General features: G+C 69.0%; 11 protein-coding genes across 11 annotated transcripts; 6 read left to right on the top strand and 5 right to left on the bottom strand.

Annotated features, from left to right (window-relative positions):
• Nucleotides 1-1,601: 1,601 nt before the first annotated feature.
• Nucleotides 1,602-2,393, top strand: MICPUCDRAFT_3567 (uncharacterized protein; the record flags this gene model as incomplete). Its single annotated transcript, XM_003057302.1, has 1 exon — nucleotides 1,602-2,393. A coding segment is annotated over one exon (792 nt), but the record flags the coding sequence as incomplete, so codon positions are not given.
• Nucleotides 2,394-3,025: 632 nt separating this feature from the next.
• MICPUCDRAFT_62399 (uncharacterized protein) lies at nucleotides 3,026-3,813 on the bottom strand. The gene is given in 2 exon segments (XM_003056836.1): nucleotides 3,026-3,053; nucleotides 3,055-3,813. The coding sequence occupies 1 exon segment, from the start codon at nucleotides 3,761-3,763 to the stop codon at nucleotides 3,062-3,064; it is 702 nt and encodes a 233-aa protein (XP_003056882.1). The 5' UTR covers nucleotides 3,764-3,813; the 3' UTR covers nucleotides 3,026-3,053; nucleotides 3,055-3,061.
• Nucleotides 3,814-3,940: 127 nt separating this feature from the next.
• Nucleotides 3,941-5,159, bottom strand: MICPUCDRAFT_56419 (ocp3-like homeobox transcription factor; the record flags this gene model as incomplete). The annotated part of the gene is made up of 2 exons (XM_003056835.1): nucleotides 3,941-4,666; nucleotides 4,737-5,159. The coding sequence occupies 2 exons, from the start codon at nucleotides 5,157-5,159 to the stop codon at nucleotides 3,941-3,943; spliced, it is 1,149 nt and encodes a 382-aa protein (XP_003056881.1).
• Nucleotides 5,160-5,376: 217 nt separating this feature from the next.
• On the bottom strand, nucleotides 5,377-5,682 carry MICPUCDRAFT_9416 (H+-or Na+-translocating f-type, v-type and A-type ATPase superfamily; the record flags this gene model as incomplete). Its single annotated transcript, XM_003056834.1, has 1 exon — nucleotides 5,377-5,682. A coding segment is annotated over one exon (306 nt), but the record flags the coding sequence as incomplete, so codon positions are not given.
• Nucleotides 5,683-6,628: 946 nt separating this feature from the next.
• On the top strand, nucleotides 6,629-10,273 carry MICPUCDRAFT_46756 (uncharacterized protein; the record flags this gene model as incomplete). The annotated part of the gene is made up of 1 exon (XM_003057301.1): nucleotides 6,629-10,273. The coding sequence occupies exon 1, from the start codon at nucleotides 6,779-6,781 to the stop codon at nucleotides 10,271-10,273; it is 3,495 nt and encodes a 1,164-aa protein (XP_003057347.1). The 5' UTR covers nucleotides 6,629-6,778.
• A 234-nt stretch (nucleotides 10,274-10,507) lies between these two features.
• On the top strand, nucleotides 10,508-11,113 carry MICPUCDRAFT_7681 (uncharacterized protein; the record flags this gene model as incomplete). The annotated part of the gene is made up of 1 exon (XM_003057300.1): nucleotides 10,508-11,113. A coding segment is annotated over one exon (606 nt), but the record flags the coding sequence as incomplete, so codon positions are not given.
• Nucleotides 11,114-13,454: 2,341 nt separating this feature from the next.
• MICPUCDRAFT_56414 (uncharacterized protein) lies at nucleotides 13,455-16,041 on the top strand (the record flags this gene model as incomplete). Its single annotated transcript, XM_003057299.1, has 2 exons — nucleotides 13,455-13,689; nucleotides 13,859-16,041. 2 exons carry the CDS (start codon nucleotides 13,455-13,457, stop codon nucleotides 16,039-16,041), a joined length of 2,418 nt encoding a protein of 805 aa, XP_003057345.1.
• A 251-nt stretch (nucleotides 16,042-16,292) lies between these two features.
• MICPUCDRAFT_62393 (uncharacterized protein) lies at nucleotides 16,293-18,257 on the bottom strand (the record flags this gene model as incomplete). The annotated part of the gene is made up of 1 exon (XM_003056833.1): nucleotides 16,293-18,257. The coding sequence occupies one exon, from the start codon at nucleotides 18,255-18,257 to the stop codon at nucleotides 16,293-16,295; it is 1,965 nt and encodes a 654-aa protein (XP_003056879.1).
• A 1,362-nt stretch (nucleotides 18,258-19,619) lies between these two features.
• Nucleotides 19,620-21,899, top strand: MICPUCDRAFT_25777 (uncharacterized protein). The gene is made up of 2 exons (XM_003057298.1): nucleotides 19,620-20,594; nucleotides 20,646-21,899. The coding sequence occupies exons 1-2, from the start codon at nucleotides 19,716-19,718 to the stop codon at nucleotides 21,816-21,818; spliced, it is 2,052 nt and encodes a 683-aa protein (XP_003057344.1). The 5' UTR covers nucleotides 19,620-19,715; the 3' UTR covers nucleotides 21,819-21,899.
• Nucleotides 21,900-22,028: 129 nt separating this feature from the next.
• Nucleotides 22,029-24,307, top strand: MICPUCDRAFT_25774 (uncharacterized protein). The gene has a single exon (XM_003057297.1). The coding sequence runs from the start codon at nucleotides 22,035-22,037 to the stop codon at nucleotides 24,249-24,251; it is 2,217 nt and encodes a 738-aa protein (XP_003057343.1). The 5' UTR covers nucleotides 22,029-22,034; the 3' UTR covers nucleotides 24,252-24,307.
• A 111-nt stretch (nucleotides 24,308-24,418) lies between these two features.
• On the bottom strand, nucleotides 24,419-25,282 carry MICPUCDRAFT_56410 (uncharacterized protein; the record flags this gene model as incomplete). The annotated part of the gene is made up of 1 exon (XM_003056832.1): nucleotides 24,419-25,282. The coding sequence occupies one exon, from the start codon at nucleotides 25,280-25,282 to the stop codon at nucleotides 24,419-24,421; it is 864 nt and encodes a 287-aa protein (XP_003056878.1).
• Between the last annotated feature and the right edge of the window lie 47 nt (nucleotides 25,283-25,329).

The following is a 25,329-nucleotide window of genomic DNA, read 5'->3' as shown; positions in this document are numbered from 1 at the left end:
GGTCGCTCGCCGCGCGGGGAGAATAGACGACCGGCGCGCGGGAGCCGCCGCCCACGACCGCGCGCGCGCGTCGGGAGCGGCTGGGCTTTTCGCGGTGGTCGCGGCTGGGTCCGCGGTGGCGCGCGCGGCGGCGGCGGCTTCGCCGCGGCGACCGAGGAACCCGAGGAGACCGCCACCGATCGCGCGGCCCGCGCCGAGGAGCCCGCGCGGGGAGCTCGAGGCGTGGGCGTCGCGACGAGGCGACGACGCGGCGTCGTCGTCTTCTGGGAACGCGGCGCGCGGCGCGCCCGCCGCGCGCGTCATCGCCGGCGCGGTCGTCGCGCGGACGGACGACGACGACGACGGCGCGACGGATGCGGCGCGCCTCCCCAGATTAGATTAGGACGAGAGAAAACGTCCGGAAATGGACGACGCGCGGCGGCACGGACGCGACGCGACGGGCGGCCGCGCGAGTCGCGCGCGCGCGGTCGAGACGGGGCGACGAAGAGCGGTCGCGAGCGACCCTCGCGTCGCGTGCGACGCGCGACGCGTGCGACGCGGCTCGAGCGCGCGGAGCGAGTGTGCGCTCGTTTTGGCCACCACGATCGGAGAGACGAAACGTCACGTCCAAGAAGATTTCGGAATCGAGGCGAAGTCGCGTACGCGACGCGCGACGGTCGTCCGTCATCTCGGGCGCCCCGCCGGCATTGCGTCCCCGCGCGGAGCCCCGTCGTCGCGCGATGACCGCCGCGCGGGTTCGCGCGCTCCTCGCGCTCCTCGCGCTCCTCCTCGCGCTCGCGTCCGTCGCGTCCGCGACGGACGCGCCCGCGCCCGCGCCGGGGGACGCGTCGTCGTCGTCGTCGTCGTCGTCGTCGCCCGGCGGGGGCGTCACGAGCGAATTCGCGCGCCCGGACGCGCACCCCGCGGTGGACCTGAACGACCCGTCCGTGGCGTCGCCGTACGCGCGAGGCGCGGACCCGAACGCGCCAGAGCAAATCCACCTCGCGCCGCGCGCGCCCGGGGTCGTGACGATCGTGTGGGCGTCCGCGGCCGCGCTGGACCGCGACGCGGTCGTGCGGTTCGTCCGCGTCGACGTCGACGCCGACGACGACGCGCGCGACGCCGCGCTCGCCGCCCCCGCCGCGCACGCCGCCGCGATAACGTCGTCGGCGTACACCGCGCAGATATGCCTGGGCGAGCCGAACGACGTCGACGCGGTGCTGGGCCCGAAGCACCCGGTGAGGGTGGAAGATCTCGTCGCGCTCGCGAACACGTCGTCGTGGACGCCGCGCGACGCGGCGAATTATAAAGTGATTCGCGGGCCGGACGACGTCGTCCCTCCCGATTGGTTCAAGACCCCGCCGTACGGGAAGGCGCTGTGCCTGTCGTACAACAACCCGGACGCGCAGTACGCGTCGCCGGTGATTCACGTCGCGCACGTGGGCGAGACGGCGCGCGGCGGCCTCGTCGGCGGCGAGACGGTGGCGTACAGACTCCCCGGGGATAAAACGCCCGGCGGTCGGACGTTTCAGGTGCCGCCCGCCGCGGTCACCGCCGCGGACGTCTCGCGCGCGAGGGACAGAGAGGACGAGGCCGCGGCGGCGGCCGCGCGCGGGAGCGGCGTCGTCTTCGGCGTCGTCGGCGACACCGGCCAGACGGAGGTCACCCGCGGGGTGCTCAAACATCTGTCGGAGATGAAACCGCACGCGCTGCTGCACACCGGGGACTTGTCCTACGCGGACGGATTCCCGCCGCGGTGGGACACGTTCGGTAGGCTCGCGGAGCCTTTGATGTCCAAAGTCCCGATGCTCGTCGTCGCCGGGAACCACGACGTGACGCTCAACGGCGTGGAGTCGACGGCGTTTCGCGCGCGATATCCGACGCCGTACCTCGCCAGCGGCAGCGCGTCCCAGGACTGGTTCTCGCACGACGTCGGGATCGCTCACGTGATCGGGCTGAACAGCTACGCGCCGGTGACGCCCGGGCGGTTCGACGGGTCGAACGCGCCGATGTTCGAGTGGCTGAAGGGTGACCTCGCGTCGATCGATCGCGCGTTGACGCCGTGGGTGATCGTGATGTTCCACGTCCCGTGGTACAGCTCCAACGCGGGGCACTACAAGGAAGCGCTCCGCGCGCAGGAGAAGCTCGAGCCGCTTCTGTACGACGCCGGCGTGGACGTCGTCCTGAACGGGCACGTGCACGCGTACGAGCGGTCGCGCCCGGTGAGGGACTGGAAGGAGGACGCGTGCGGCGCCGTGCACCTCACCGTCGGCGACGGCGGCAACTACGAGGGTCCGTACGGGCAGTCGTGGTCCGAGCCGCAGCCGGCGTGGAGCGCGTTCAGGGAGGGCTCCTTCGGCGCGGGGCGTCTGGAGATTTTGAACGCCACGCACGCGAGTTGGGAGTGGCGAAGGACCGCGTGCGTGGCGTCGGACGGCGTGAACGAGTTGGGGGAGACGACGTACGCGCCGACGGGGTCCGGGGGTCGAGACTGCGAGACCGAGGGCGACGTCTCCGCGCAGCGACTCGCGGCCGTGGACGCGGCGACGTTCGTCAGAGACGCGCGCGCGTGTCCGAACCGCGCGGTCGGCGCGGGGGGCGGGCCCAGGGCGTGGGAGAGGGCGAACGGCGCGGGTCGGGACGACGACGACGGCTCGAGCGACGGCGTCGCGACCGTGGTCGTCCTCCTCGCGTGCGCGCTGCTCGGCGTCGGCGTCGCGCTCGTCTTGACTCGAAACGCGCTGCATCGCGAGCGCGCGGGGAAGAGGAAGGGAGGGTACGCGCGCGGACGCACGCACGAGCGGCTCCGAGACGAGGACGACGACGCGTTGGACGAGACGGCGGACGACGACGAGGAAATCAACGCGTGAGGCGAGGCGAGGCGGCGACGAGAGCCGGACGCGCCACCCCGACGGAGTTCGAACGACGGCGCGACGCGATGATCTCATTCATCAATAAAGTTAGTATCTTGTAACAACAACAACAAATATCTTGTAACAACGACCGTACGCTCCCTCCGCCGCGGGAGGGCGCGCTCCCCTTCTCCGGCCTCGTCGCGACGGACGCGCGTTTTTTGTCTCGCTCATCGCGCGGCGTCGAGGAGCGCCGCTCTCGCCGCCGCTCGGCCTTTCGCGGTGTCCGCCTCCGCGGACGCCACGAACGCCGCCTTGCTGTCCTCCCCGGACGCGATCGCTTTCTCGAGCGCGGCCTTGCCTTTCGCCGGGAGCGCGGCGAGCCACGCGTCGCACGCGTCGACGAACGCGTCGGGTTTCGGTTTCTTCCCCCCGGCTGCTTTCGGCGCCGGCGCCTCCGCCTTCGTCGCGCGCACCACCGTCTTCGCCGTCGCGGGTTTCGATGCTCCCCCCTTCGCCGCGGCGGCGACCGCGCCGACGGCGGACAGCACCGGCGCGAGCGCGAGCTTCGCGATCGGTTTCGTGATGGGCTTCGCGACGAGAAACGCCACGTAGAGGATCGTCGCGAGCGTCAGGATGGCGATCGCGGCGACGAAGTACAGCACGAGCGGAAGATACGGCCGGTACTGGCTCACGAGCTCTCGCGTCTCCGGGTCGAGCTCCGCGAGGAGCATGTCGATGAGGTCGTTCCACTCTCGCGGGTTGAGCATGCCGAGCACGTCCAGGCCGTACCGCGCCTGGTACGGCACGTTCGAGTACACGAACGACGGCAGGTAGCACGAGAGCTTTTTCGCGACCGCGCACGGGAGCGCGAGCTTCGTCGCGAGCTTGCCGCCGGTGTACGCCATGCGCGCGTTTCTTAAGATACCCATCGCTCGTGGGGTAAACGACGACGACGACGCGCGCGTGGTTCGTGGTCGCGCGCCGTGAGAGTGTCGCCGTCGGGACGATCGCGATCGGATGACTCGAGGAAAATATCTTATCTCGCCGCGAAATAACGCAGAAATAACGACTGATGATGAACACGACGTGCTCTCCACGCGACGGCGTCAGCGGCGGCGTCCGCCGCTCCACCCCGAGGTCGAGTCCCGCCTCCCCTCCGCCTGAGGCTTGTTCCCGTACCCGTCGCGCTTCATCTCCCCGCCGCGCATGCCGTCGTCCCGCCCCCGCCGGTCGTAGAACCCGTCGCCGTCGCCGTCTCGCGCTCTTCCTCCGCCGCCGCCGCGGCCGCCTCTCTCGTCGCCTCTCTCGCCTCCTCTTCTCTCGCCGCCGCGCTTCGCCGCCTTCTCCTCCTCGCGCTTCGTCTTAAACCACGCGACGATCTTCGACCTCGGAAGCTTCGTCGCGCGGTGCACGCTGTCCACCATGCCGTCGTCCGGGTACCTCTCCGCGGCGTACACCTTCTCGAGCGTCGCGACGTTGGTCGCTCCCAGCCGCGTCTTGTTGAACCCCTTCCACGCCGGCGCGCCCTTGGGTACGTGCGCATCCGCGGCGCCGGGGGCGTGCTTCAGATACGACGTCTGCGAGGAAACGGCGGCGTCGCGGCCGTTTCTTCCCGCGCGGGACGCGGACGCGACGTTGCCGTCGCGGTCGAGCCGCACGGTGGCGACGCGCTCGGGCTCGGGCGGGTGCGATCGCGCGAGCTCCGGTTCGCGGTGCGCGTTGGCGCGGACCCACGCGAGGACGTCGTCGCGGCGGAGTTCGAGGTCGCGCGCGATCTTGGAGATGGGGATGCGGCGGCGGCCTCGCGCGAGCGCTTTCTCGAGGATCGCGACCTGCGGCGGGGGGTTGGGTGGGGGGGTTGGGGTGGAGTGGGGACGGTCATCGTCGGTCCGCGGCGGGGACGGAAGGATGGATCGATCGAATCGCGCTCGAGGACGGCGTCTTGGGTTCCGGAGACGCGAGCGCGACGCGGTGAGGACGGGACGAGCCGAGCGCGGCGCGGCGCGGGGGATTCGACGCGCGGGGACGCGCGCGCGCCTTGTATCTCGGGAGCTCCGGCGTCAGCGGCTTGAGTTCCGTGAAGAGTTTCTCCCAGTCCTCCTCCTCCTCCTCGTCGTCGTCCGCGGACGCGCGCGGCGGCGCGGGGCCGCGCGGCGTCGTCCTCGGAATCGCCGCCGCCGCGAATTGATGACGTGCCGACCGAACCGCGCGTCGACCGCTCGCCGCGGGGGCGCGCGCGCCCGCGGACGCGCGCGGGATCCGCGCGCGCGGGTTTCGAAGCGCGGACGCGTCGAGCGCGCGGGCCGCGAGCGACGCGGACGCCATCGCGAACGCGGTGCCGTGAGTAATGAACGGCGGGCGTCTCGGGTGGGCGCTCTGCTTTTTGGCGCTTTTTGGGGCGCAAAATAATAAGACGCTTTTTTTTACGCGGCGGCGCGGTCGACTTCTGCGTCGTGTTCTCGTCCTCGCGCGGCGCTAGGTCGACTACGTGCTCTAGCTAGCATCACGCCGCGCTCGCGCTGGAACCGAACCCGAGCAACCTCTGCATGCACGTCACCGCGCGCTTCCGCACGTCCGCGTCCTCGTGCGTCATCAGCCGCGCGACCTTTTCCTTCCCGCCGAGTTCCTCCGCGAGAAACCTCCCGGCGGGCCAACGCGTCGCGAACATGCCGAGGTCGTGGCACGCCACCGCGAGCGTCTTCGGGTCCGCGGCGCGCTCGAGGATGTGGACCAGCGTCCGCAGCACGAGGCAGTCGTCGCGCGTGAACTTCTCCGCGTTTTCGCGCCAGAACGTCTCGTCGCCGCGCGCGCTATACCACTCCAAACATCCGGACAGGACTTCGCTTCGGTACCGTCGCCAGTCGGACGCGTCTCTCCCGCGCCGTAGCGCGCCTTCCTCGAGCTCCTTCAGCGCCTTCGCGAGCTCCTCGTCCGCGTACTCGCGTCGCTGGAGACTGCGCGCGAGCTTCAGGATGTTCTCGTCCTCGCCGGCGGGTCTCGACGTCGACCTCGACGCGGCGGCGGCGGCGGCGGCGGCGGCGGCGGCGGCTTCTTCGCCCCGACCTCCTTCCCCGCCGAAGCCGCCGCCGCGGCCCGCCGCGTCGCCCGACCCCGCCCCCCCCTCGACGACGTTTCTCAGCGCGAGCGTCGCGACGCGGACGATCTTCTCCTTCGTCGCCGTCCTCGCGAGGTCGACCAACTTCCCCGCGGCGCCTCGTCTCGCGAACGCCTCGCGCGCGGGCTCGTGGAAACTCAGCGCGAAGACGCACAGCGCGACGTCGTACCGCAGCCGCGCGCCGCGCGGTCCCTCCGGACCGCGCGTCGTCGTCGTCGTCGTCAGCATCGACGTCAGCGCCTCTGCCGCGCCCTCCGTCGTCGCGATCGCGCGCGCCTCCCTGTCGCGCAGCGCCGTCGCGAGCGCGGCCACCACGGGCGCGACGGACCGCTCCAGGTCCTCGGGGCGTCCGGGCGTCTCGAGGAGCGCGCGGAGCGACCTCGCGAGTCGCGTCGCCGCCTCCGCCGCGTCCGAGGTCGCCGCCGGCTGGATCTCGCTCGTCGTCGTCGTCGTCGTCGTCGTCGTCGTCGTGGAGGCGGAGGAGGAGGAGAGCACGCCGACGCGCGGACGGCGGTGTCCTCCGCCCGCGCGCGTGAGGTTCGCGGTGACGCGAGCTGGGGCGACTTTTGTAGCGCGCGTGGCGCGCTCCGGTCCCACGAGAGGGGAGATCTCGATCTCGTCGCTCTGTTTACGGCGACAAGTGGAGGCTGTCAGGGATCTTCACACCGGCGTCGCGCTTCTTCGTTAGACGGGGAGGACGCGTAGGAGAGAGCGCTCGCTTCCGTCGTCACCTACGTCGCGATGACGCGAGGAAACGAACGTTAGGTAGAGGAGAGGGAGAGGAGACACAGCGACCACGCCGGCGCGCGCTCCGGTCGCGGGGATCGCCATGCTGCGTTCGGTAGGGCTCTCGCCGACCACGTCGACGGCGGGCGCGTCGCGCGTCGTCGAGGCGCGCGCGCGCTGCGCGTCGTCGACGTCGCCGCGAGCGGCCCGAATCGAATGCGCATCTGACGTGGCGAGAAGGAACGCGCGAGTCGCGTCGTGCGCGAGCGCGTCGAGCTCGAGCGCGTCCGCGTTCGTGGGCACGCGGCTGAACGGCGTTCACCACGCGAACGCGGTCGTATGGGAACCAGTCACGGCACGTTATCAAGATCGATGGATCGCGCGCGCCGCGACGCGACGGTGGCGAGCCCCACCGACGCGCGCGGTCGCGACGGACGGCGAAGGCGTCGACGCGCGGCCGAGCGGTGCCATCCCGACGCCTCCCCCCGTCGCGGCGAACGCGCCGCGCGCGCGATACCGCGCGCGCCGGCCGTCGCGCGAGCGGCGGTGGGAACGGCCGGTCGATACGTGGTCCGCGCCCGCGACGCGAGGGAAAAAGAAATTCCTGAGCTGGGCGGAGCTGCGCAGACTGCGCGCGCAGACGGAGCTGAAGATGCAATCGCAGCGCTTGCGAGGACCGAACGGGGACGCGGCTCCGATGAAGCGCGTCGACGGCGCGCCGCCGTCGTCGTCCTCCTCCGTCGCGGACCAGATCCTCTTCGGCGGCGATCTCTCCGAGCTCGACTTCGACTTCGTCCCGGGCGGGGCGGAGAGATCGACGGACGACGACTTCGTCCCGGGCTCGTCGTCGTCCGACAAGCCCCCTAAGACGTACCGCGGCAAGGCGCTCGTGAAGCGCATCAAGCAGCTCGGGGACGCGCGACGACTGGACGACGTCTTGGCGCTCGTGGAGCGATCGGAGATTCCGACGACGCGAAACGGCAGAAGGATAACCGTCGGCGCGGTCATCGGCGCGTGCTGCAAGTGCGGCGATTTAGACCGCGGGCTGACGTTACTTCGACAGCTGGACGGCCCGGGCGGGATCGGCGCGGGCGCGCCGTCGTACTGCGCGCTGATACAAGCGCACGGCCGCGCGGGGCGGCTCAGAGAGGCGCTGCTGCTTCTGGAGACGTGGGAGAAGGGCCGAGGACCCAAGGACAGCAAGATCGGCGTCGGCAGGAACGGCACCATCTACGTCGCCGCCGCGGGGAAATGGCAGAAGAAAGACGTCCCGCTTCGAAGCGAGAAGTGGAGGGACGAGATGGGGACGGAGTGGCACCCGCCGAGGGTGGCGCAGACGCGAATGCTGCTCACGATTCAAGACGCGTGCGCGTCGTGCGGCGACGTCGTCCGAGCGAGGTTTTTTAAAGACCGCGTCTTGTCCTGGAACGGCCGGATCCAAAACGGCAGGGTCGCGTACGACGGCGTGACCGACGAGGAGGCGGCGTGGAACGGCGTCGCGAAGGCGCACGCCTCGAGCGAGGACCCGCTGTCGTGCATCGCGGTGCTTCGAGAGATGGAAGAGGCGGGCGTGACGCCGTCGCAGTGCGCGTACAACATCGCGCTCGCCGCGTGCCAAAAAGGCGGACGACCGGACTGGGCGCGGACGCTCGTCGCGAGGATGCGCAAGGTGGCCGCGCGCACGGGCGACGCGAACATGTATCCGGACGCGATGTCGTACACGACGACCGCGAGAGCGGAAGCGGGCGCGGCGAGAGGGTTCTTGGGCGCGAACCACGCCGGCGGCGTCGAGGCGGTGGAGGCGATGTACGCTGAGGTTCGAGGGCCGCTCGGGCCGCCGCCGGACCCGCAGTGCTACGGCGCGCTCGTGGACGCGTTCGTGGCGTACGGCGCCGTGGATCGCGCGCTCGCGGCGCTCGCGACCGCGGAGCGCGAGCCCGGGGTGGATCTCACCGCGAGGGCGTACCTCGGGGTGATGAGATCGCAGGCGGCGCGAGGGGACGTCCGCGGCGTTCGCAGGCTCGCGGAGAGGATGGAGCTCGAGCTCGGGCGCAGGAAAGCGGAGAGAGAGGCGAGGCACGCGCGACGGAATAAGAAGAAGAAGAGGGGCTCGGCAGGGCTCGACGTCGACGCGAGCTCGCTCGCGTACGCCGCCGCGATGGGCGCGGGCGCGGGCCCCGTGAACCTGGGAAGCAGCGGCGGCGCCGCCGTGGAAGCCGAGGTTGTGATGTGCGAGGCGGAGGCGAAGGCCGCAGCGGGCGACGCGGCGGGCGCGCGCGCGGCGCTGGAGCGGCTCAAGTCGTTGGACTTCGCGTCGTCGTCCAAGGTGCTGCGCGATCGCTCCACGGAGCTTTTGGTCTCGCTGTTCGTCAAGGACGTCGTCGGGAGAGGAAGCGCGGCGCGGTCGAGGGAGGACGCGGATTTCGCGCAGGCGGGCGCCGCCGCGGCGAAGTCCTTCTTGAACGAACCCAGAGCGCCCGCGGCGCCGGGCACCGCGCGCCCGACGCCGACGCCCGTCTCGGACGCGTGCGTGCTCCAAGGCGAGGTCGACGAGGTCGGCGTGGACGGCTTCTTGAACTGCAACGCGGACGGCGACGCCGACGCCGACGCCGCCGCGGCGACGGCGGCGGCGGAGGAGAAGCAAAAGAGCATGTGGGGCATCACGCAGGCGCTCGATCTCATCGACAGCGCGTGGGGTTTCGCGTCGCTCGACGAAGACGACGCGTTCCTTCCGTCGCTCGACGAGGACGACATCCCGATCCCCGCCGCGGGCGGGTTCGGCGGCTTCCTGAACACTGCGGTGAAGTCCACGTCCGATTGGAGTTCGCCGTCCACGCCGGTGCTGCGATCGAACGAAGCCGCGGACGCGCTCGATCTGTGGGCGGGCGCGGCGAGTCGTCTCTTCGCGGGCGAGGCGGAGCCGCTCATTTTCCGCGGCGGCGTCGACCCGGGCGCGCTCCTGCGCGAGGTTCCGGACGTCGGGATGACGATCGACGAGGGCGGCGACGGCGACGTGGACGCGGCGTTCGGCGGCAAAGTCCTTAAGGATCGGCGTTCACCACGCCGACGCGGTCGTATGGGGACCAGTGTGACGGAGAACGCGGACGCGGACGCGGCGGGCGAGAGCGAGACGCGGCGACGCGAGGACGACGACGAGCCTCCTGGCGCGGGCGGCGGCGGCTGGTTCTTCTCCCCGGTCGGCGGGCGAGAGGCGATCCGGTTCGTCGTTCGATGCGACGAGCCCGCGGAGGCGGCCGCGGACGCCGTCGGAAGAGGGTTCGTCGCCGTCGTCATCGACGAGAACCTCCGCCCCGTGGGGACGCTGCGCGGGTCGGCGAAGAAGGCGGAGGGCGTCGGCGACACAGCCGGCGGCGGCGGCGGCGACGCTTCCTCCGCGACGGTGCGATCCGTCATGGGACCGCCGCCCACGCTCGTGGAGGGCGACACCGCGACGATCGGCGACGTCGCGGTGCTGTGCGCCGCCGCGGCGTGCGACGAGCCCGTCGCCATCGTCGACGCGGAGGGCAGGCTGCGGCGGGTGCTTCGGCAAGAAGACCTCCTCGAGCCGGCGCGGACGACGGACACGTTTCCTCGGTGACGCGGACGCGGACTGGACGCGATTCTTTTAAAACGATTCTTTTAGTACGAGCACGAGATGTTACGAATTACGATGCGCATCGCTCGTCATCGCTCCCTACGCGCGCGCTCGTCCGCCTCCTCCTCTCGCGACGAGAATCTTGTTATTATTCGGTCATCCGGCTGATGAGTTTTCGCGGCTGCGAATTTATTTCTGTTCGGCATCCGTCGCGGCTCCGCCAGATCGACGCGCGCGATGTCGAACGTGTACCAGCTCGAGCCGCCTACCGAGGGGAAGGTGCTGCTCACGACGAGCCATGGCGAGATAGAGATCGAGCTCTGGGCGAAGGAAGCCCCGAAGGCGTGCCGGAACTTCGTCCAGCTGTGCCTGGAGGGCTACTACGAGGACTGCATCTTCCATCGAATCATCAAAGACTTTTGCATCCAGACCGGCGACCCCACGGGCACCGGCCAGGGCGGGGACTCGATCTACGGCGAACCCTTCAAAGATGAGCTGCACTCCAGGATCAAGTTCAACCACCGCGGCCAGGTCGCGATGGCGAACGCGGGATCGAGAGACACGAACGGCTCGCAGTTCTTCATCACTCTCGAGCGCTGCGACTGGATCGACAGGAAGCACACCATCTTCGGCAAGGTGGTCGGGCACACGATCTACAACGCGCTGCAGATCGCGGAGCTGGAAGTCGAGGGCGACCGCCCGGTGGAGCCGCATCCGAAGATCATCAAGGCGGAGGTCCTGTGGAACCCGTTCGAGGACATCGTCCCGAGGGTCGTGAAGGGGCTCGCGGACGACGCGGAAGACGCGGGGGAGAAGAAGAAGCGGAAAAAGAAAGAGACGAAGAAGCTCAATCTTCTCTCGTTCGGCGAAGAGGCTGGCGAGGAAGACGCCGAGCTCGCGACGATGGCGAAGCCGAAGGTGAAGTCCGTGTTCGACGCCGAGGGCGACGACGCGAGCGGGCGGATCGTGAAACCCGGGAGCGAAGAGGAGGCGGCGGCGTTGCGGAAAGACTCCGAGGAGCTCGAGCGCACGAAGGCGTTTCGAGAGCGAATGCGCGCGAAACTCGCCGCGCACGAGGCCGGGGAGTCGCTCCCTCCCGACGACGACGACGACGAGAACGACGACCACGTCGGGTTCGAGGAGAAGATGCGCGCGAAGATCATCGCGAAGCAGGAAGAGTTCGGGACGACGGTCGTCGAGGAGGAGCTCAGAGCGCGAGAGGCGGCGGCGGAGAAGCGAGCGAAAAAGGAACGACGCGAGGAGGAGAAGGCGCGGCGCGAGGCGGAGCGCCGCGCGAAAGAGGCGACGCGTCTGCGGAAGCTCGGGATCGGGAAGAATAAGCTCGCGGAGGAGGACGCGGCGCTGATGACGGATAAGGAGGTGAAACGAGTGGAGATGAAACGGAAGAGGAAAGCCGTCGGCGGGCGAGAGAAGGACATGCTCTCGAAGCTCGCGAAATTCGAGACCGGTCTGAAGACGTCCTTGAAAGAGAGCGCGGCGAAGCGATCGAAAAGCGCGGCGACCGACGACGCGGACGCCGCCGCGAAAGAGAAAGAGGGCGGCGCGGAGGAGCGCGACGGCGCCATCGGGGTGTCGCGATACGTCTCCGAGGGTCTGTACTACGCGGACAGCGAGAGCGACGACGACGGCGCGGATTGGAAATCGCACTCGCTGAAGTTCAGCAAAGAAACGCGGGTCGATCTCGGGTCGTACATGGCGTCCGTGGACGATTACGTCGTCGAGGACCCGCTGTTAGAGAAGGGCAAAGGAAAGTTCCGCGACTCCAAAGCCGCGAAAAAGATGAACCAGTGGGCGGGCGGAAGCCTCACGTAGAATACGGTAAACTTATTACTGTCAGGTTAAAAAAAAATCACTCGCAGCCACGACAGTCGTCGGCGGGCGGACCCGGCCGCCGCCCGCGCTCACTGCTCCCCCCCCTCCGCGGACTTCCGCGCGTACCGCTCGTACTTCTCCTTCCCGATGATGTAGTGTCTCTCCACGCACGGCTTCGCCGGCGCGGCGCGCACTCTCGTCGTCTCTTTAAACTCCATCAGCAGCGGCAACGAACCCTCGTGCGCGCGCGCGCTCGTCTCCGTCGGCGTCAGCCCCGCTTCGTTGACGCCGGCGAACGCCCTCTTCGCAGCCTCCCGCTCCCCCGATAAGATCGCCCGGACCGCGCCCACCTGCCCGCCCTCGCACGCGAGGTGCAGCGCGTTGTTCCCTCGCGCGTCGACGCGGCTCGGGTCCGCGCCCTCGCGCATGAGCGCTTTGACGCAGCGCGCGTGGCCCATCGCCGCGGCGCGGTGCAACGGCGTCAAACCGTCGCCGTCCATCTGGTCGAGCGGCGCGCCGCGCTCGAGGAGCGCGGGCACCGCGTCCTCGCGGCCTTTCGCGGCGGCCCAATGCAGCGGCGTCGCGCCGGCGACGTCCTCGCCGTGGACGTACGCGCCGCGCGACGCGAGCGCGGCGAGGACGTCCACGCGGCCCGCGCCGGCGGCCCAGTGCATCGGCGTCGCGCCGTTTTGGTCCTTCGCGTTCGGGTCGCATCGGCCCTCGCGCAGGAGGATCTCCACCGCGTGGAGGTGGCCGTTGTCCACCGCGTGGTGCAGCGGCGTGAACTTCATCTGCGATCGATGCGACGCGTGGCGATGGTTTGGGGGTTGGGGGTTGGGGGGGAGGACGCGGGGAAGGTCGGCGGGGAAGAAGGACGCGGCGGGCGCGAGACGAACGATCGATCGTTGCCGAAACGGGCGGGCGAGGCGGGGGACGATCTCGTCTCGTCTCGTCTCGTCGCGCGCACCCGTCCGTGCGATTCGTTCACGCCCGCGGCGTCCTTGCCGATCTCGCGGCGGATGCCGTCGCCGTCGCCTTCCGCGGCGAACGCGTGCAGCGACGGCATCCGCGAACGGCGTTCGGTCATGACGCGCGGCGGCGGAAGTGCGCGGCGGGCGGCTCGCCCAAAACGTCCCCGGCTGCTTTCGTTGGAAGACGCGAAACGGCGGCACCGCTGCGCGCTGGCAGCGCGTGGAGGTCAGATCACCTGTCGTGGTGCGGGCGGGCGGGTTGCCAAGTTGCGCGCTTTTGATTTTTGAAATATTGTCTCGCTCGCGCCGCGCTCGACGACCCAGATACCGCCGCGCCCGCGCACGCGCGACCGTCGCAGCTCACGCTCACGCGCGCGAACATGACATCCACGGGCGGATGGGCCGTCCTCGAGGCCACGTCGTCCAAGAGCAAAGCCGCGGAGCACCTCGACCGGTCGACGGACAAATCGCAGGACGTGGCGATCGCGACGCTCGCGGGGCCGGACATCGCGCTCTCGCTCGTGAAGACGACCGTGGGGAGAATGCTCATGAACGCGGAGGGAACCGCGCGGGCGTCGAACCAGGTCGCGGACATCTTGATGGACATCCCGTCCGGTGCGTTCTTCTTCGCGGAATCCGTCGTATCGCGTCGTCGCGTCGTCGCGCGCGCGCGAGATCTCGCTCGTCCGTCCTTCTCGCCCGACGGTAAAAAGCTGGCACCCCTCCTCGCTCGCGTCTCTCAGCGCGCTCACCCTCCCTCCCCTCCCCGTCTGAACGACGACAGTGAGCGCGAAGCACTGCGTCATCACGTGCGAGACGATCCCGAACGCGGACGACCCGGACGCGCCGCCGGAGTACAAGGTCACGATCGAGGATCACTCGCGTCACGGCGTCCTCGTGAACAAGACGAAAATCGAAGAAAAGAAGCCGCACGTCCTGCGCGACGACGACGTCGTCACGCTGCCGTTCGGGATGGACTACACGTTCCGCCTGCGCGAGGACGGCGCGAAGCCGATCACGCCGCCGCCCGTCGAGCCGAAGAGCGCGCGGAAGAAGACCCCGGGTGGACAGAAGAGGGCCGCGTCCGGCGCGGGGAAGCCGTCGGCGGCGAAAAAAACCGCGAGGGGCGCGTCCTCGCCAGAGGACGACGGCGCCGCCGTCGGGAAGAAACTCTTCGCGAACGAGGAGAAGCTCGAGGAAGCGAAGCAGCTCGAGGCGGACAACGAGGATCTCCGCGAGAAGGTTAAGCGCGGCGGGGAGGAGGTCGAGTCCCTCCGCGCCGAGCTCGCGCGCGCGAGAGACGACGCGAAGGCGGCGAAGGACGCGAGCGCGAAAGCCGCCGCGGAGGCGGAGGCCAAACTCGAGGAGGCGGTCAAGGACGAGAAGGACGCCGCCGCGGCCGCGAAGCAAGAAGCCGCGGAGTACAAGTCCGCGGCGGAGAAGGCTGAAACGGCCGCCGCTTCCGCGTTGGCGTCCAAGACGGAGACGCAGTCCGCGCTGGATCGCGCCAACGCGGGCCGCGAAGACGCGGAACGCCGCGCCGTCGACGCGGAGACCAAGGCGAAGAACGCGGAGGACGCGCTCGCGGCGGCGAACGCGGCGGCGGCCGCGACCGCGAGCGAGAAGACGAAAGAGCTCGAGGACGAGCTCGCGACGCTCCGCGCGAAGCTCGAAGAAGAGCGCGCGGCGACCGCGGCGGAGAAGCTGGTGTCGGACGCGAAGACGGAGAAGATCGAAGCCGTCGAGTCTGACCTCGCGACGCGCGAGAAGGACGCCGAAGCGCTCGCGAGGAAGCTCGCGGAGGCTGAGGAGACGCTCGCGGCGGAGACGGAGCGCGCGAACGCCGCGGACACGTGCGCGGAGCCGCTTCGCGAGGAACACGCGGCCATGACCGCGAAGTGCGCGAAGATGGAAGCCGAGCACCGCGCGATGGTGACCAAGCTCCGCGTCGCCAAGTTGGCGCACGAGGCGGCGACGCGAGCGATGACGGAGGTGGGCCTCAGACTCGGCTGCGCGGAGCCGACGAACACGCAGCAGGCGATGGAGACGGAGACGACGGCGACGGACGCCGCGGCGACGCTCGGGACGGGCGACGGCGACGGCGACGGCGACGTCGCGCCGAGCCCTTTGGGCGGTGGACGGCAGAGCTACGGCGTCGGCGCGACGCAAGCGGCGCCGCCCGCGGAGGAGGAGGAGGACGACGCGTCGCGAGACCCCGAGCCCGAGGCCGAGGCCGACCCCGAGGCCGAGGCCGAGGCCGAGCCGCCGTCCGGGACAGAGCGGTACGGCCTCGTCGGCATGGACGTCATGTTCGCGTCCGAGCCGCCGTCGGAGATGCCCGTCGGCGGCATCGCGCGTCAGGAATCCGACGGCCTCAACGCGCACGAGACTCTCGCGGACGGCGGCGGCGGCGAAGACGAGGAGGAGGAGGAGGAGAAGGACGAGGTTGTCATCGCGTCCGAGGAGGAGGAGGAGGAGGAGGAGGCGCCCGCCGAGGCGTCCGACCCCGTCCCCGAGACTGAAGCCCCAGCCCCGGAGCCCGCGCCCGCGCCCGCGCCGCGACGCAGCGCGCGCAGGGCGAGCAGCCAGGGCGCGAGCGTCGGCGCGGCGACGCAGGAGGCTGCGGCCGTCCTCGGCGGGTCGCAGCTCAACGCCGCGGCGGAACCGATCGAGGAGGAGCCCGCCGCCGACGTCGACGTCGACGTCGAGGCGGACGAGACGCTCGAAAATGTCGCGCCGCCCGCGCCGAAGGCGCGTCGGTCGTTGAACACGCTGCTCGACGCCGCGCACGAGACCGAGTCCGCGAAGGATGTCGACGACGAGGAAGAAGAGAAGGACGAGGAGAAGGACGAGGTTGTCATCGCGTCCGACGAGGAGGAGGAGGACGCCGTCGCCGCCAAGACGGATTTCGTGGACCCGGGCGACGCCATCGAAACCGAACGCCTCGAGGCTGGCGACGACGACTAGGAGGAGGCTGAGAAAGAGGAGGAGGAGGAGGAGGAGGAGGAGGAGGAGGAGGAGGAGGAGGAGGAGGATGAGGAACGTGTCGCCGTCGAGGAAGCCGCGCCGGTGCACGACATCCCGGAGTCCGAGATCGGCGCCGCGGTGCCGATGTCCTTCCTCGAGGGCAACTGATATCATACAATACGCTGAAGCGCTCGAATCGAAGAGTGCCGTTTACTCGTACACGTTGTGTATACCGTACCGAAGCTACCTACTTAAATCGAAAACGTCTCGTCCTCGTCCGTCCACCGATACCGCAACCCGCGCCGACCGATGGCGTCCTCCCCCGGGCTCCCTCGCTCGGACCCGGACACGATCGACGCCACCTCGGCGTCGAACTCGTCCTCGTCCGAGGAGAAGACTTCCTCGTCGTCGCCGTTTTCATCCGGGCCCGAGCCGCTGTCGCCTCGCTCGTGATCCTCCGCGCCGGCGGGCGGGTCGGGGGCGTCCGCCGCCTCCTCCTCTTCGTCTTCGTCGTCCGAATCACGCTCCGCGAACACCTCGCGGACGAGCGTCGCGTCCACGTGCGTCTCGTCGAACGCGCCTCCGTGCAACGCGCTCGCCGCCGGCTCTTCGCGTCTGCCGTTCCACCGCGCCAGCCTTCGCGCGCGCCTCTGCGCGGCCGTCTCCGTCTCCGTGGGCTCGTGCCACCGCGAATCCGACGTGATCTCGACGGCGCCCTCTCCGGTGTCGCCGATGCGCACGCCGCCTTTGCCGTTCTTCGAGATGTGGTTGCGCGTCACGCTCGGCGCGGCGCCGGCTTTGATCCACACCCCCGCGTCTTTGTTTCTGCGCACCTTGCAGTGCCGCAGCGTCCCCTTCGCGCCCGCGGCGAAGACGACGCCGTCGCCGAGTCCGTCGTGCACGTGCGACCACTCGATCGTCGGCGAGCCCCAGGATTCGTTCACGATGCCCGGGCCTTCGTTGCGATGGACGTTGCACCCGCGCACGACGCCGGCGCCGCCGGACGCGAACGAGACGCCCGCCGCCGACGCGCCCGCGATTTCCGTCGCGAGAAGCATCGGCTCCGCGAGGTCCTCCACCACCACGGACGCCTTCCCGTGCGTGCCAATCTTGCAGCTGAAAATACTCGGCGCGGTTCCCGCGCCGGAGACGACGAGCGCGTGCCCGGCGCCGCCGTTCAGACGCGTGTGCTCGATCGTCGCCTTGGAGCCGTCCGTCAGAAAAATCCCGTGCTCCTTGTTATCGAAAACGTCGCACTGCGTCACGCGCACGCCCGCGCCCCCCGTCGCGCACACGCCGTGCTTCGCGTTATCGTGGACGTGACACGAGTCCACGTGCGGGCCGTGAAGCAGCTCGCTGTACGTCTCCCTCGGGTGGTTCGCGGGCCGGTTCAGCGTGACGTCGATCCCGTTCTGTGCGTTGCTTCGAATCTCGCACGAGCGCAGCGTCCCTCTCCCGCCGTTGTACACCGCGACGCCTTGCCCGCCGTTGTCCGCGACGAGATTTCCCTCCAGGCGCGGGTCCGCGAGGGACCCGACGCACACGCCCGCGCCCGCGTTGGACGCGATGAGATTATCCTTCAAGACGCCCCCGCCGCCGTCGAGCACCGCGACGCCGTGCGCGGTGCCGTACACGACCCGGTTGTTCACGACGGTCGTCGCGCCCGTCAGCGTCGTCACCGCGGCGAAGAGCGTCTCCGGTCGCGTCGGCGCGTCCGTCTTCGCGGCGGACACCACGCACGCGCTCAGCGTCCCCCGCGTCGACACGAAGCCGGATAACACCGCGGATATATCGCACGCGTGGAGGACGGCGCGCGCGCGAGGCTGCGCGACGACGCCCTCGCCCGCGCTGACGACGTTGACGCTGTCGAGACGCAACGCGCCGGACGCGACGAGCACGGCGGCGACGGGGGCGCTCCCGGCGAGCGTGCCCGCGCTGGACGCGGACTGCCGCCACAGCGTGAGGTTCGTCACGAGGCCCGAGAGGGCGCGCGACGGCGAACGTTCCGTGGTGGTGGTGGTCGTCGTCGTCGCGACGGGCGGCGGCGGCGCTTCGAACGAGTCGTCCACGCCGGGGCTCGTCGTCGTCGTCGGCGGCGAAATCGCAATCGACGTCGAAATCGTCCCGCCGTCGTCCTCCGCCTCCGCCGTCGACGATCCGTCGCCCCAGCTCGCGGCGTCGAACACGACCGCGGTCGTCTCCTCGGTGACGATCATCACCTCCTCTCTCCGCCCGACGCCGCGGAGCTCCACCCCCGGGGGCACGCGCACGCCCTCCCCCGCGTACGTCCCCGCGTGCACCAGCACGACGTCTCCCGGCCGGCTGACGTCGAGCGCGGCTTGAATCTCGCGCGCGTCGGCGTCGCGCGTCGTCGGCACGACGTGCCGCTCCACCACGGAGGAGGCGCGCCGCCGCGTCTCGCCGTGGTTCGGCTGCTGCGCGATGCGCTCCGCGTACGCCGCGCGCCATCCCCCGGGTCCCGGCGGCGGCGTCGCGCGCGTCGACAGCGGCGACGTCCACGGCAGCGCCGCGGAGAGCGCCCACGTCGGCGGGCGCCATCGCCACCGCGCGAGAAACGCGGCGCGCCAGAGCGCGTCGTCGCCCGCGGCGCGTCGCAGCTCGCGGCACGCGCTCGAGCACGCCGCGAGCGAGCGCGGGTCGAGGCGCGAGAGGATCAGCGAGAGCGCGTCGGGTTGGAGCGTCGCGAGCGTCGGCGGCGGCGCGAACGACGGCGCGCGACGATGATTCGCGCGATGATGATGAAGGTGATGATGTTGGCGTCGGTCGCGACGGTCGGCGGCGTCGTCGCGCGCGCGCTCGTCGAGCTCGCGCCCGAGGCACCGGCGGTGCGTCGGACGGCCCGCTCGCGGCGGCGTGGAGACGCTCGACGCGATCTCGGACGCGAGCGCGGCGATGGACGCCGCCTCCGCGGCGAGGCACGGCAGGTCCCCGCGCGGCGAGCCGCGGACGTCGTTGTCGTTGCCGAGATCCGCGAACGGCGCGCGCGGTTGACGCGCGGGCGACGCGCGCGGGGAGCGCTCGAACGAGCTCTTCCCCGGGCTCTCGCGGCCGAGCCGCATCGCGGATATCGCCGTCGCGAGGTCGTCGCGAGGTCGCGCGGACGACGGCGAGCTCTCCGCGCGCTGATGAGGGGAAGGGGCGAGGGGAAGGAGCGGTCAACGAAACCGTCGAGGCGACGACGGAGGCCGCGAAATCGGAGGCGCGGATCTCGTCGACGACGCGAGGGACGAGCGCGGACGCGCACCATCGGCCACGTCCCGACGCGCCGGATCTCCGCGGGGGCGATCTCGGAGTCGCGCGCGGGGGACGCCATCGCGGACGTCGTCGCCGCGTCTCCGCTCCCGCGCGTGTGAGGCGCGTTCTCGGAGGTTGCGAAAGGAAACCGGCGCGCGAAACGCCAAACGGTCGACGGTCGGTTATCAAATGTCGGCGCGGTCGGTGCGCCACGCCCGCGGCCTCGCTTCGCTTCGTTCTCATTCGCTCCGCGTTCAACAAACCCGACGTTCGACCGAGAAGTTCGACCCTTCGCCCCGGGGGCGCGGCATTCCGCCCAGCCGTAGCCTCCGCGCACGGCACGGCGTCGATCGCGCGCGCTACGCGGCGCTCCCCGTGACACCCCTCCCGCCCGAGGCGCGCGGCGAAGGCGCGACGTCATGTGCGGCATCTTCGCGTACGTCAACTACGGCGTCCCGACGCAGCAAAAAGCGATCGTGGACAAGCTCCTGAACGGGCTCCGAAGACTGGAGTATCGCGGGTACGACTCCGCGGGGATCGCGGTGGACAACGGCCCGACCGTGGACCAGCTCTCCCCGGTCGTCCTGAAGGAGACCGGGAAGATCGACGAGCTGCAGAAGCACATCGAAGGACGCGCCGCGGAGCTGCACGGAGATCTGTACTTCGAGAACCACTGCGGGATCGGACACACGCGATGGGCGACGCACGGCCCGCCCGCGCCGAAAAACTCGCACCCGCACACGTCCGACGTCGCGAACGAGTTCCTCGTCGTGCACAACGGGATCATCACGAACCACGGGGCGCTGAAGGCGATGCTCGAGAAGAAAGGGTACGCGTTCGAATCGGACACGGACACGGAGGTGATCCCGAAACTGACCAAGTTCCTCTTCGACAAGTTCGCGCCGAGACGGATCACGTTCCGACAGCTCGTGATGGAGGTCGTGCGGCAGCTTCACGGCGCGTTCGCGCTCATCTTCAAGTCCACGCACTACCCCGGCGAGCTCGTCGCCGCGAAGCGCGGGTCGCCGTTGCTGTTGGGGATCGTCGAGGAGAAGAAAACCTCCGTCTCCGTCGTGACGTCCGAGGGGTACCGAACGTCCAACGCCGGCGACAACGACGCGGACGAAGCCCCGGACGCGAAGCGCAGGAAGAACGCGCCGCGGAAGCAACACCTTGAGTTTTACTTCGCCTCCGACGCGAGCGCGATGGTGGAGCACACGAAGCGGGTGTTACACCTCGAAGACGACGACGTCGCGCACCTCCACGACGGCGGGTACGGCATCTACCGCATGGAGCGCGTCGTGTCCCCGGGCGACATGTCCCCGGTGAACTACGAGCCCACGGTGCAGAGCGCGGAGGTGGAGCGGACCGTGGAGACGTTGAAGATGGAGCTGGAGAACATCATGAAGGGAGAGTTCGAGCACTTCATGAAGAAGGAGATTCACGAGCAGCCGGAGAGCGTCGTGCAGACGATGATGGGGCGCGTCGTGAAGGACATGGAGGGCGCCGCGTCGCGCGTGTTCCTCGGCGGGATGATCAATTTCGTGTCCACGATTCGAAGAAGCCGACGGATCGTCCTGTGCGGCTGCGGGACGTCGTACAACTCTGCGATCGCGGTCAGGCAGCTCATGGAGGAGCTCACCGAGCTCCCCGTCACGCTCGAGCTCGCGTCCGACGTTCTCGACCGGCGGTGCCCGTTCTTCAGGGACGACACGTGCGTGTTCATATCCCAGTCTGGGGAAACCGCCGATACGTTGAAAGCGATGCAGTACGCCAAGGACCGCGGCGCGCTGTGCGTCGGGATCGTGAACACCGTCGGAAGCGCCATCTCGCGGAGCACCGACTGCGGCGTGCACATCAACGCCGGCGCGGAGATTGGCGTCGCGTCCACGAAGGCGTACACGTGCCAAATCGTCGCGATGGTGCTCCTCTCGCTGTCGCTCTCCGAGGACAGCATGTCGTTGCACTCGCGACGGAAGCGCATCATGTCGAGTCTGTTGGAGCTCCCGAACGCGATTCGAAAGGCGCTATTGCTGGACGCACAGATGCGCGAGCTCGCGAAGGAGCTCAAGGACGAGAACTCGCTGCTGCTTCTCGGGCGCGGATACAACTACGCCACCGCGTTGGAGGGCGCGCTCAAGGTGAAGGAGGTGGCGCTGCTGCACAGCGAAGGGATCTTGGCGGGGGAGATGAAGCACGGGCCGCTCGCGCTCGTGGACGAGGTCTTGCCGCTGATCATCGTCGCGACGATGGACGACTCGTACAAGAAACAAGAGAGCGCGGTGCAGCAGCTGCGCGCGCGCGGAGGACGGTTGATTCTCATCGTCAGCGAGGAGGACGACGAGATCGCGAAAACCGCGGGGGACAAGGCGACCATCGTCCGGGTGCCCACGGTGGAAGATTGCCTGCAGAGCGTCGTGAACATCGTGCCGCTGCAGCTGTTGTCGTATCATCTCACCGTGCTGCGGGGGCACAACGTGGACCAGCCGAGGAACCTCGCGAAGTCGGTCACGGTGGAGTAGACGCGAACGGGAGAGAGTAACGTACGACGTAGTCGACGACGACGTAATGTGATCATTTTTTAACGCGAACAGAATTGCGCGAGATCTGTCGCGACATAACGACCGCGCACCGCCGCCGCACGCGTCGTCTCCGTGATCATCGCGTCGCCCACCGCCGCGATGTCGACGCGCGCGTAGACGCAGAGTCACACGAGCTCGGCGATCGATCGCGGAAGGATGGCGTTCTGGAAACCCGGCGGCGCGAAGCCGAAGCAGACGCTCCCGCTCAGCGCGGAGGTGGATCGCGGCGCGATCGGCGACGGCGGGCGCCTCGTCGTGTTCAATCGCAACGAGAACCTCGCGCTCGCGGCGCAGCGCGAGCGCTTGCCCATCTTCAAGTGCCGCGACGCGATCTTGTACCTCGTCGAGACGCGCGCGACGACCGTGCTCGTGGGGCAGACGGGATGCGGGAAGACGACGCAGGTGCCGCAGTATCTCGTGGAATCGGGATGGACCGCGAACGGGCGCCTCGTCGCGTGCACGCAGCCGCGCCGGGTCGCGGCGCAGACCATCGCCGCGCGCGTCGCGGAGGAGATGGGCGTGACCCTGGGCGAGGAGGTTGGCTACGCGGTGCGATTCGAGAACGTCTCCACCCCGGGCGTGACGCGAATTCGATTCTGCACCGACGGCGTCTTGCTCAGAGAGCTCATGAACGACCCGCTCCTCTCGCGGTACTCCGTCGTCATGGTCGACGAAGCGCACGAGCGATCGCTCGCGACGGACTTGTTGTTGGGGCTGCTGAAGAAAGTGCAGCGCGTCCGGCCAGACTTGAGGGTGATCATCGCGAGCGCGACGATCCAGGCGGAGGACTTTAAAAAGTTTTTCGACCAGCGGCGTATAGCGCCGAAGTCCGTCGCGACCGGCGGCGTCGGCGGCGGCGAGAACGTCGCGGACGAACCCTCGCGCGAACCCGGCGTGATATCCGTGGAAGGGAGAGCGCACTCGGTGCTGATACACTACCTCGAGCAGCCGACGCCGGATTACGTCCAAGCGGCGGTGGAGGCGGCGCTGGAGATTCACAGGAGCGAAGGCCCCGGGGACGTCCTCGTGTTCCTCACCGGCGAGGAAGAGATCGAGTCCGCGGTGAAGCTCCTGAACGAGGAAGCGACCGGACACGACGCGCGAAAGATGCTCGGCGACGTCGGCGGCGGGAACGGCGCTGGCGGCCCGATTCGCTTCACGGCGCACCCGCTCTACGCCGGGCTCTCCCCGGGGGTGCAGCTGGAGGCGTTCCGACCGGCGCCGAGGTACACGAGGAAGATCGTCGTCGCGTCGAACGTCGCGGAGACGTCCGTCACGATCGAGGGCGTCGTCTACGTCGTGGACTGCTGCTTCGTGAAACAGAAGGCGTATCACCCGGAACGCGGGATGGAATCGCTTCTCACCGCGGAGGCGTCGCAGGCGAGCGCGAATCAACGCGCGGGGCGCGCCGGGCGCGTGCGTCCGGGGAAGTGCTTCCGGTTGTGCACGGAGAAGGCGTTCTCCACGATGCCGGAGATGAGCCCGCCGGAGATGATCAGGTCCGACCTCGCGTCCACGGTGCTGCAGTTGAAAGCGCTCGGGATCGACAACATCATGAATTTCGAGTGGCTCTCGCCGCCGCCGGCGGCGAACATGATCAAAGCGTTGGAACTCTTGTACGCGCTGCAAGCCTTGGACGACGACGCGAAGCTCACGAAGCCGTTGGGGATGCACCTCGCGGAGCTACCGTTGGAGCCGCAGCTCGGAAAGGCGCTCCTCGTGAGCGGGGAGCTGCGATGCGTCGAGGAGATGCTCACGGTGGCGGCGTACCTTCAGGTGAATTCCGTGTGGGTCTCCAGCCGCGGGAGGCAAAAACTCTTGGACGAAGTCAAAGAGCGCTTCGCCGTCGCGGAAGGCGACGCGGTCACGGCGCTGAACATCCACGCGGCGTACTGCAAGGCAGGCGGCGTCCACGGCGGCGGGAGGGCGCGCGCGTTCGCGGAGAAGAACATGCTGTCGCACAGGGCGCTGGTGCGCGCGGCGGACATCCGTGCGCAGCTCTCCAGGCACGTCCAACGGATCGGTCTCGTGAGCTCGTCCTCGGGCAGGGATTCCGCGCCGCTGCGTAGGGCGATGACCGCGGGGTACTTCGCGAACGCGGCGACGCTCGCGCCGCACGGAGGCGGCGCCGAGGGCGCGGCGTTTCGATCGGTGAGAGGCGGCGCGACGTTGTTTATTCACCCGGGGAGCGTGTTGTTCCGCGCGCGGCCCACGTGCGTCGTCTTCGCGCAAGCCGTGCGGACGAAACGGGAGTACATGCGAGACGTCACCGCGATCGACCCGGAGTGGTTGCCCGAGCTCGCGCCGCACTTTTACGCGAGCAGGCAGAAGAGCGGGTTCGAGAGGCCCGCGGACGCGGGGATGATGTTGTAGTCACTTTAGGATTTTAGCGCGCGGTCGCGTGAATGCGACATACTTCCGTAGGTGGGACGTACTTGTCGTTTCACAACCACATTCGCTTGTCACTCGTTCGTCTGTTTCGTACTCGCATAACCTTATCGTGATCGTTCACGTCGTCGTCGTCGGTTGCTACATGTGTCTCACGCGCGATACTCGGGAGGGAGTTTGTCCACGTATTTCTCGGACCCGGGGCAGCCGTTCTCGATCGCGTACTTGAGGCAGTCCCAGTGCTTAAAACGGTTTGCACAATCACCAGTATCACTTTTCCACGGGCAGCCATGCTCATGTAACCACTTGAGGATTTCGAGGTTTCCCATACATGCAGCCGTCCAACAATCAATGGCATTTTGCCCCCACTTGCACCCGAGCTCATGCAAAATCTTGACGATATCAAGGCGGCCCGCATAAACGGCCGCGTCTATAGCACCCGCATGCGGCTTGCACCCGTTCTCGCACGCCCATTGAAAAATGTCAAATCGATTGCTACGAAAAGCAATTTCAAGGACATCGCCGCACTCGCACCCGTTCGCTACTGCAAACTTGAGGACTTCAAGGTGTCCCCCCTTTGCGGCTTTTTCGCAAGTATTTGCAGTCCACGGGCAGTTCACCGAGTGCAGCCACTCGAGGACGTGGAGGTGACCGCCCTCGGCGGCATTCCTGCACGCGTACCAGCTGAATCGGGCGTAACCGTGCATGTGCACCCACCGCAGCTTGTTCAGATCTCCCCTTCTCGCCAGTCCGTTGGTGAGAGCGTTCAGCCCTCCAGCCCTCCGGCGTTCCTTCAGAGCCTCGCCGTCTCCGTACACGCGGTCGAGCTCCTCCTCGGGCAGGTGCTCGCCGTCGTCGCGCTTTCTCTTCGCGATCTCGTCGCGCTGCATGATCGCGAGCGTCGTGGGCGCGATGCGCGTCCGCGGGCGGAGGCGCCGCGCCGCGAGAAGTGCGGCTTCCCGCGCCCGTCGTTGTTTCTTTCGCAGTTCAAACAGCTTGCGTTCTTGTTCGCTCATTTTCCTGTCGTCACGTCCGTTCCGCTCTCTCGAGTTCACTCTTCCGC

Source organism: Micromonas pusilla, assembly GCF_000151265.4.
Source record: "Micromonas pusilla CCMP1545 genomic scaffold MICPUCscaffold_3, whole genome shotgun sequence".
In the NCBI taxonomy this organism is placed as follows: domain Eukaryota; kingdom Viridiplantae; phylum Chlorophyta; class Mamiellophyceae; order Mamiellales; family Mamiellaceae; genus Micromonas; species Micromonas pusilla.
This window is presented reverse-complemented; position numbering and strand designations above follow the sequence as displayed.

Coding starts and splice junctions, on each gene's coding strand:
- MICPUCDRAFT_62399 (XM_003056836.1), bottom strand. CDS start 3,763: ATGGGTATCTTAAGAAACGCGCGCATGGCGTACACCGGCGGCAAGCTC.
- MICPUCDRAFT_25777 (XM_003057298.1), top strand. CDS start 19,716: ATGTGCGGCATCTTCGCGTACGTCAACTACGGCGTCCCGACGCAGCAA. Junction 20,595..20,645: donor GCATCTACCGCATGGAGCGC/GTCGTGTCCCCG, acceptor CCCACGGTGCAG/AGCGCGGAGGTGGAGCGGAC.
- MICPUCDRAFT_25774 (XM_003057297.1), top strand. CDS start 22,035: ATGGCGTTCTGGAAACCCGGCGGCGCGAAGCCGAAGCAGACGCTCCCG.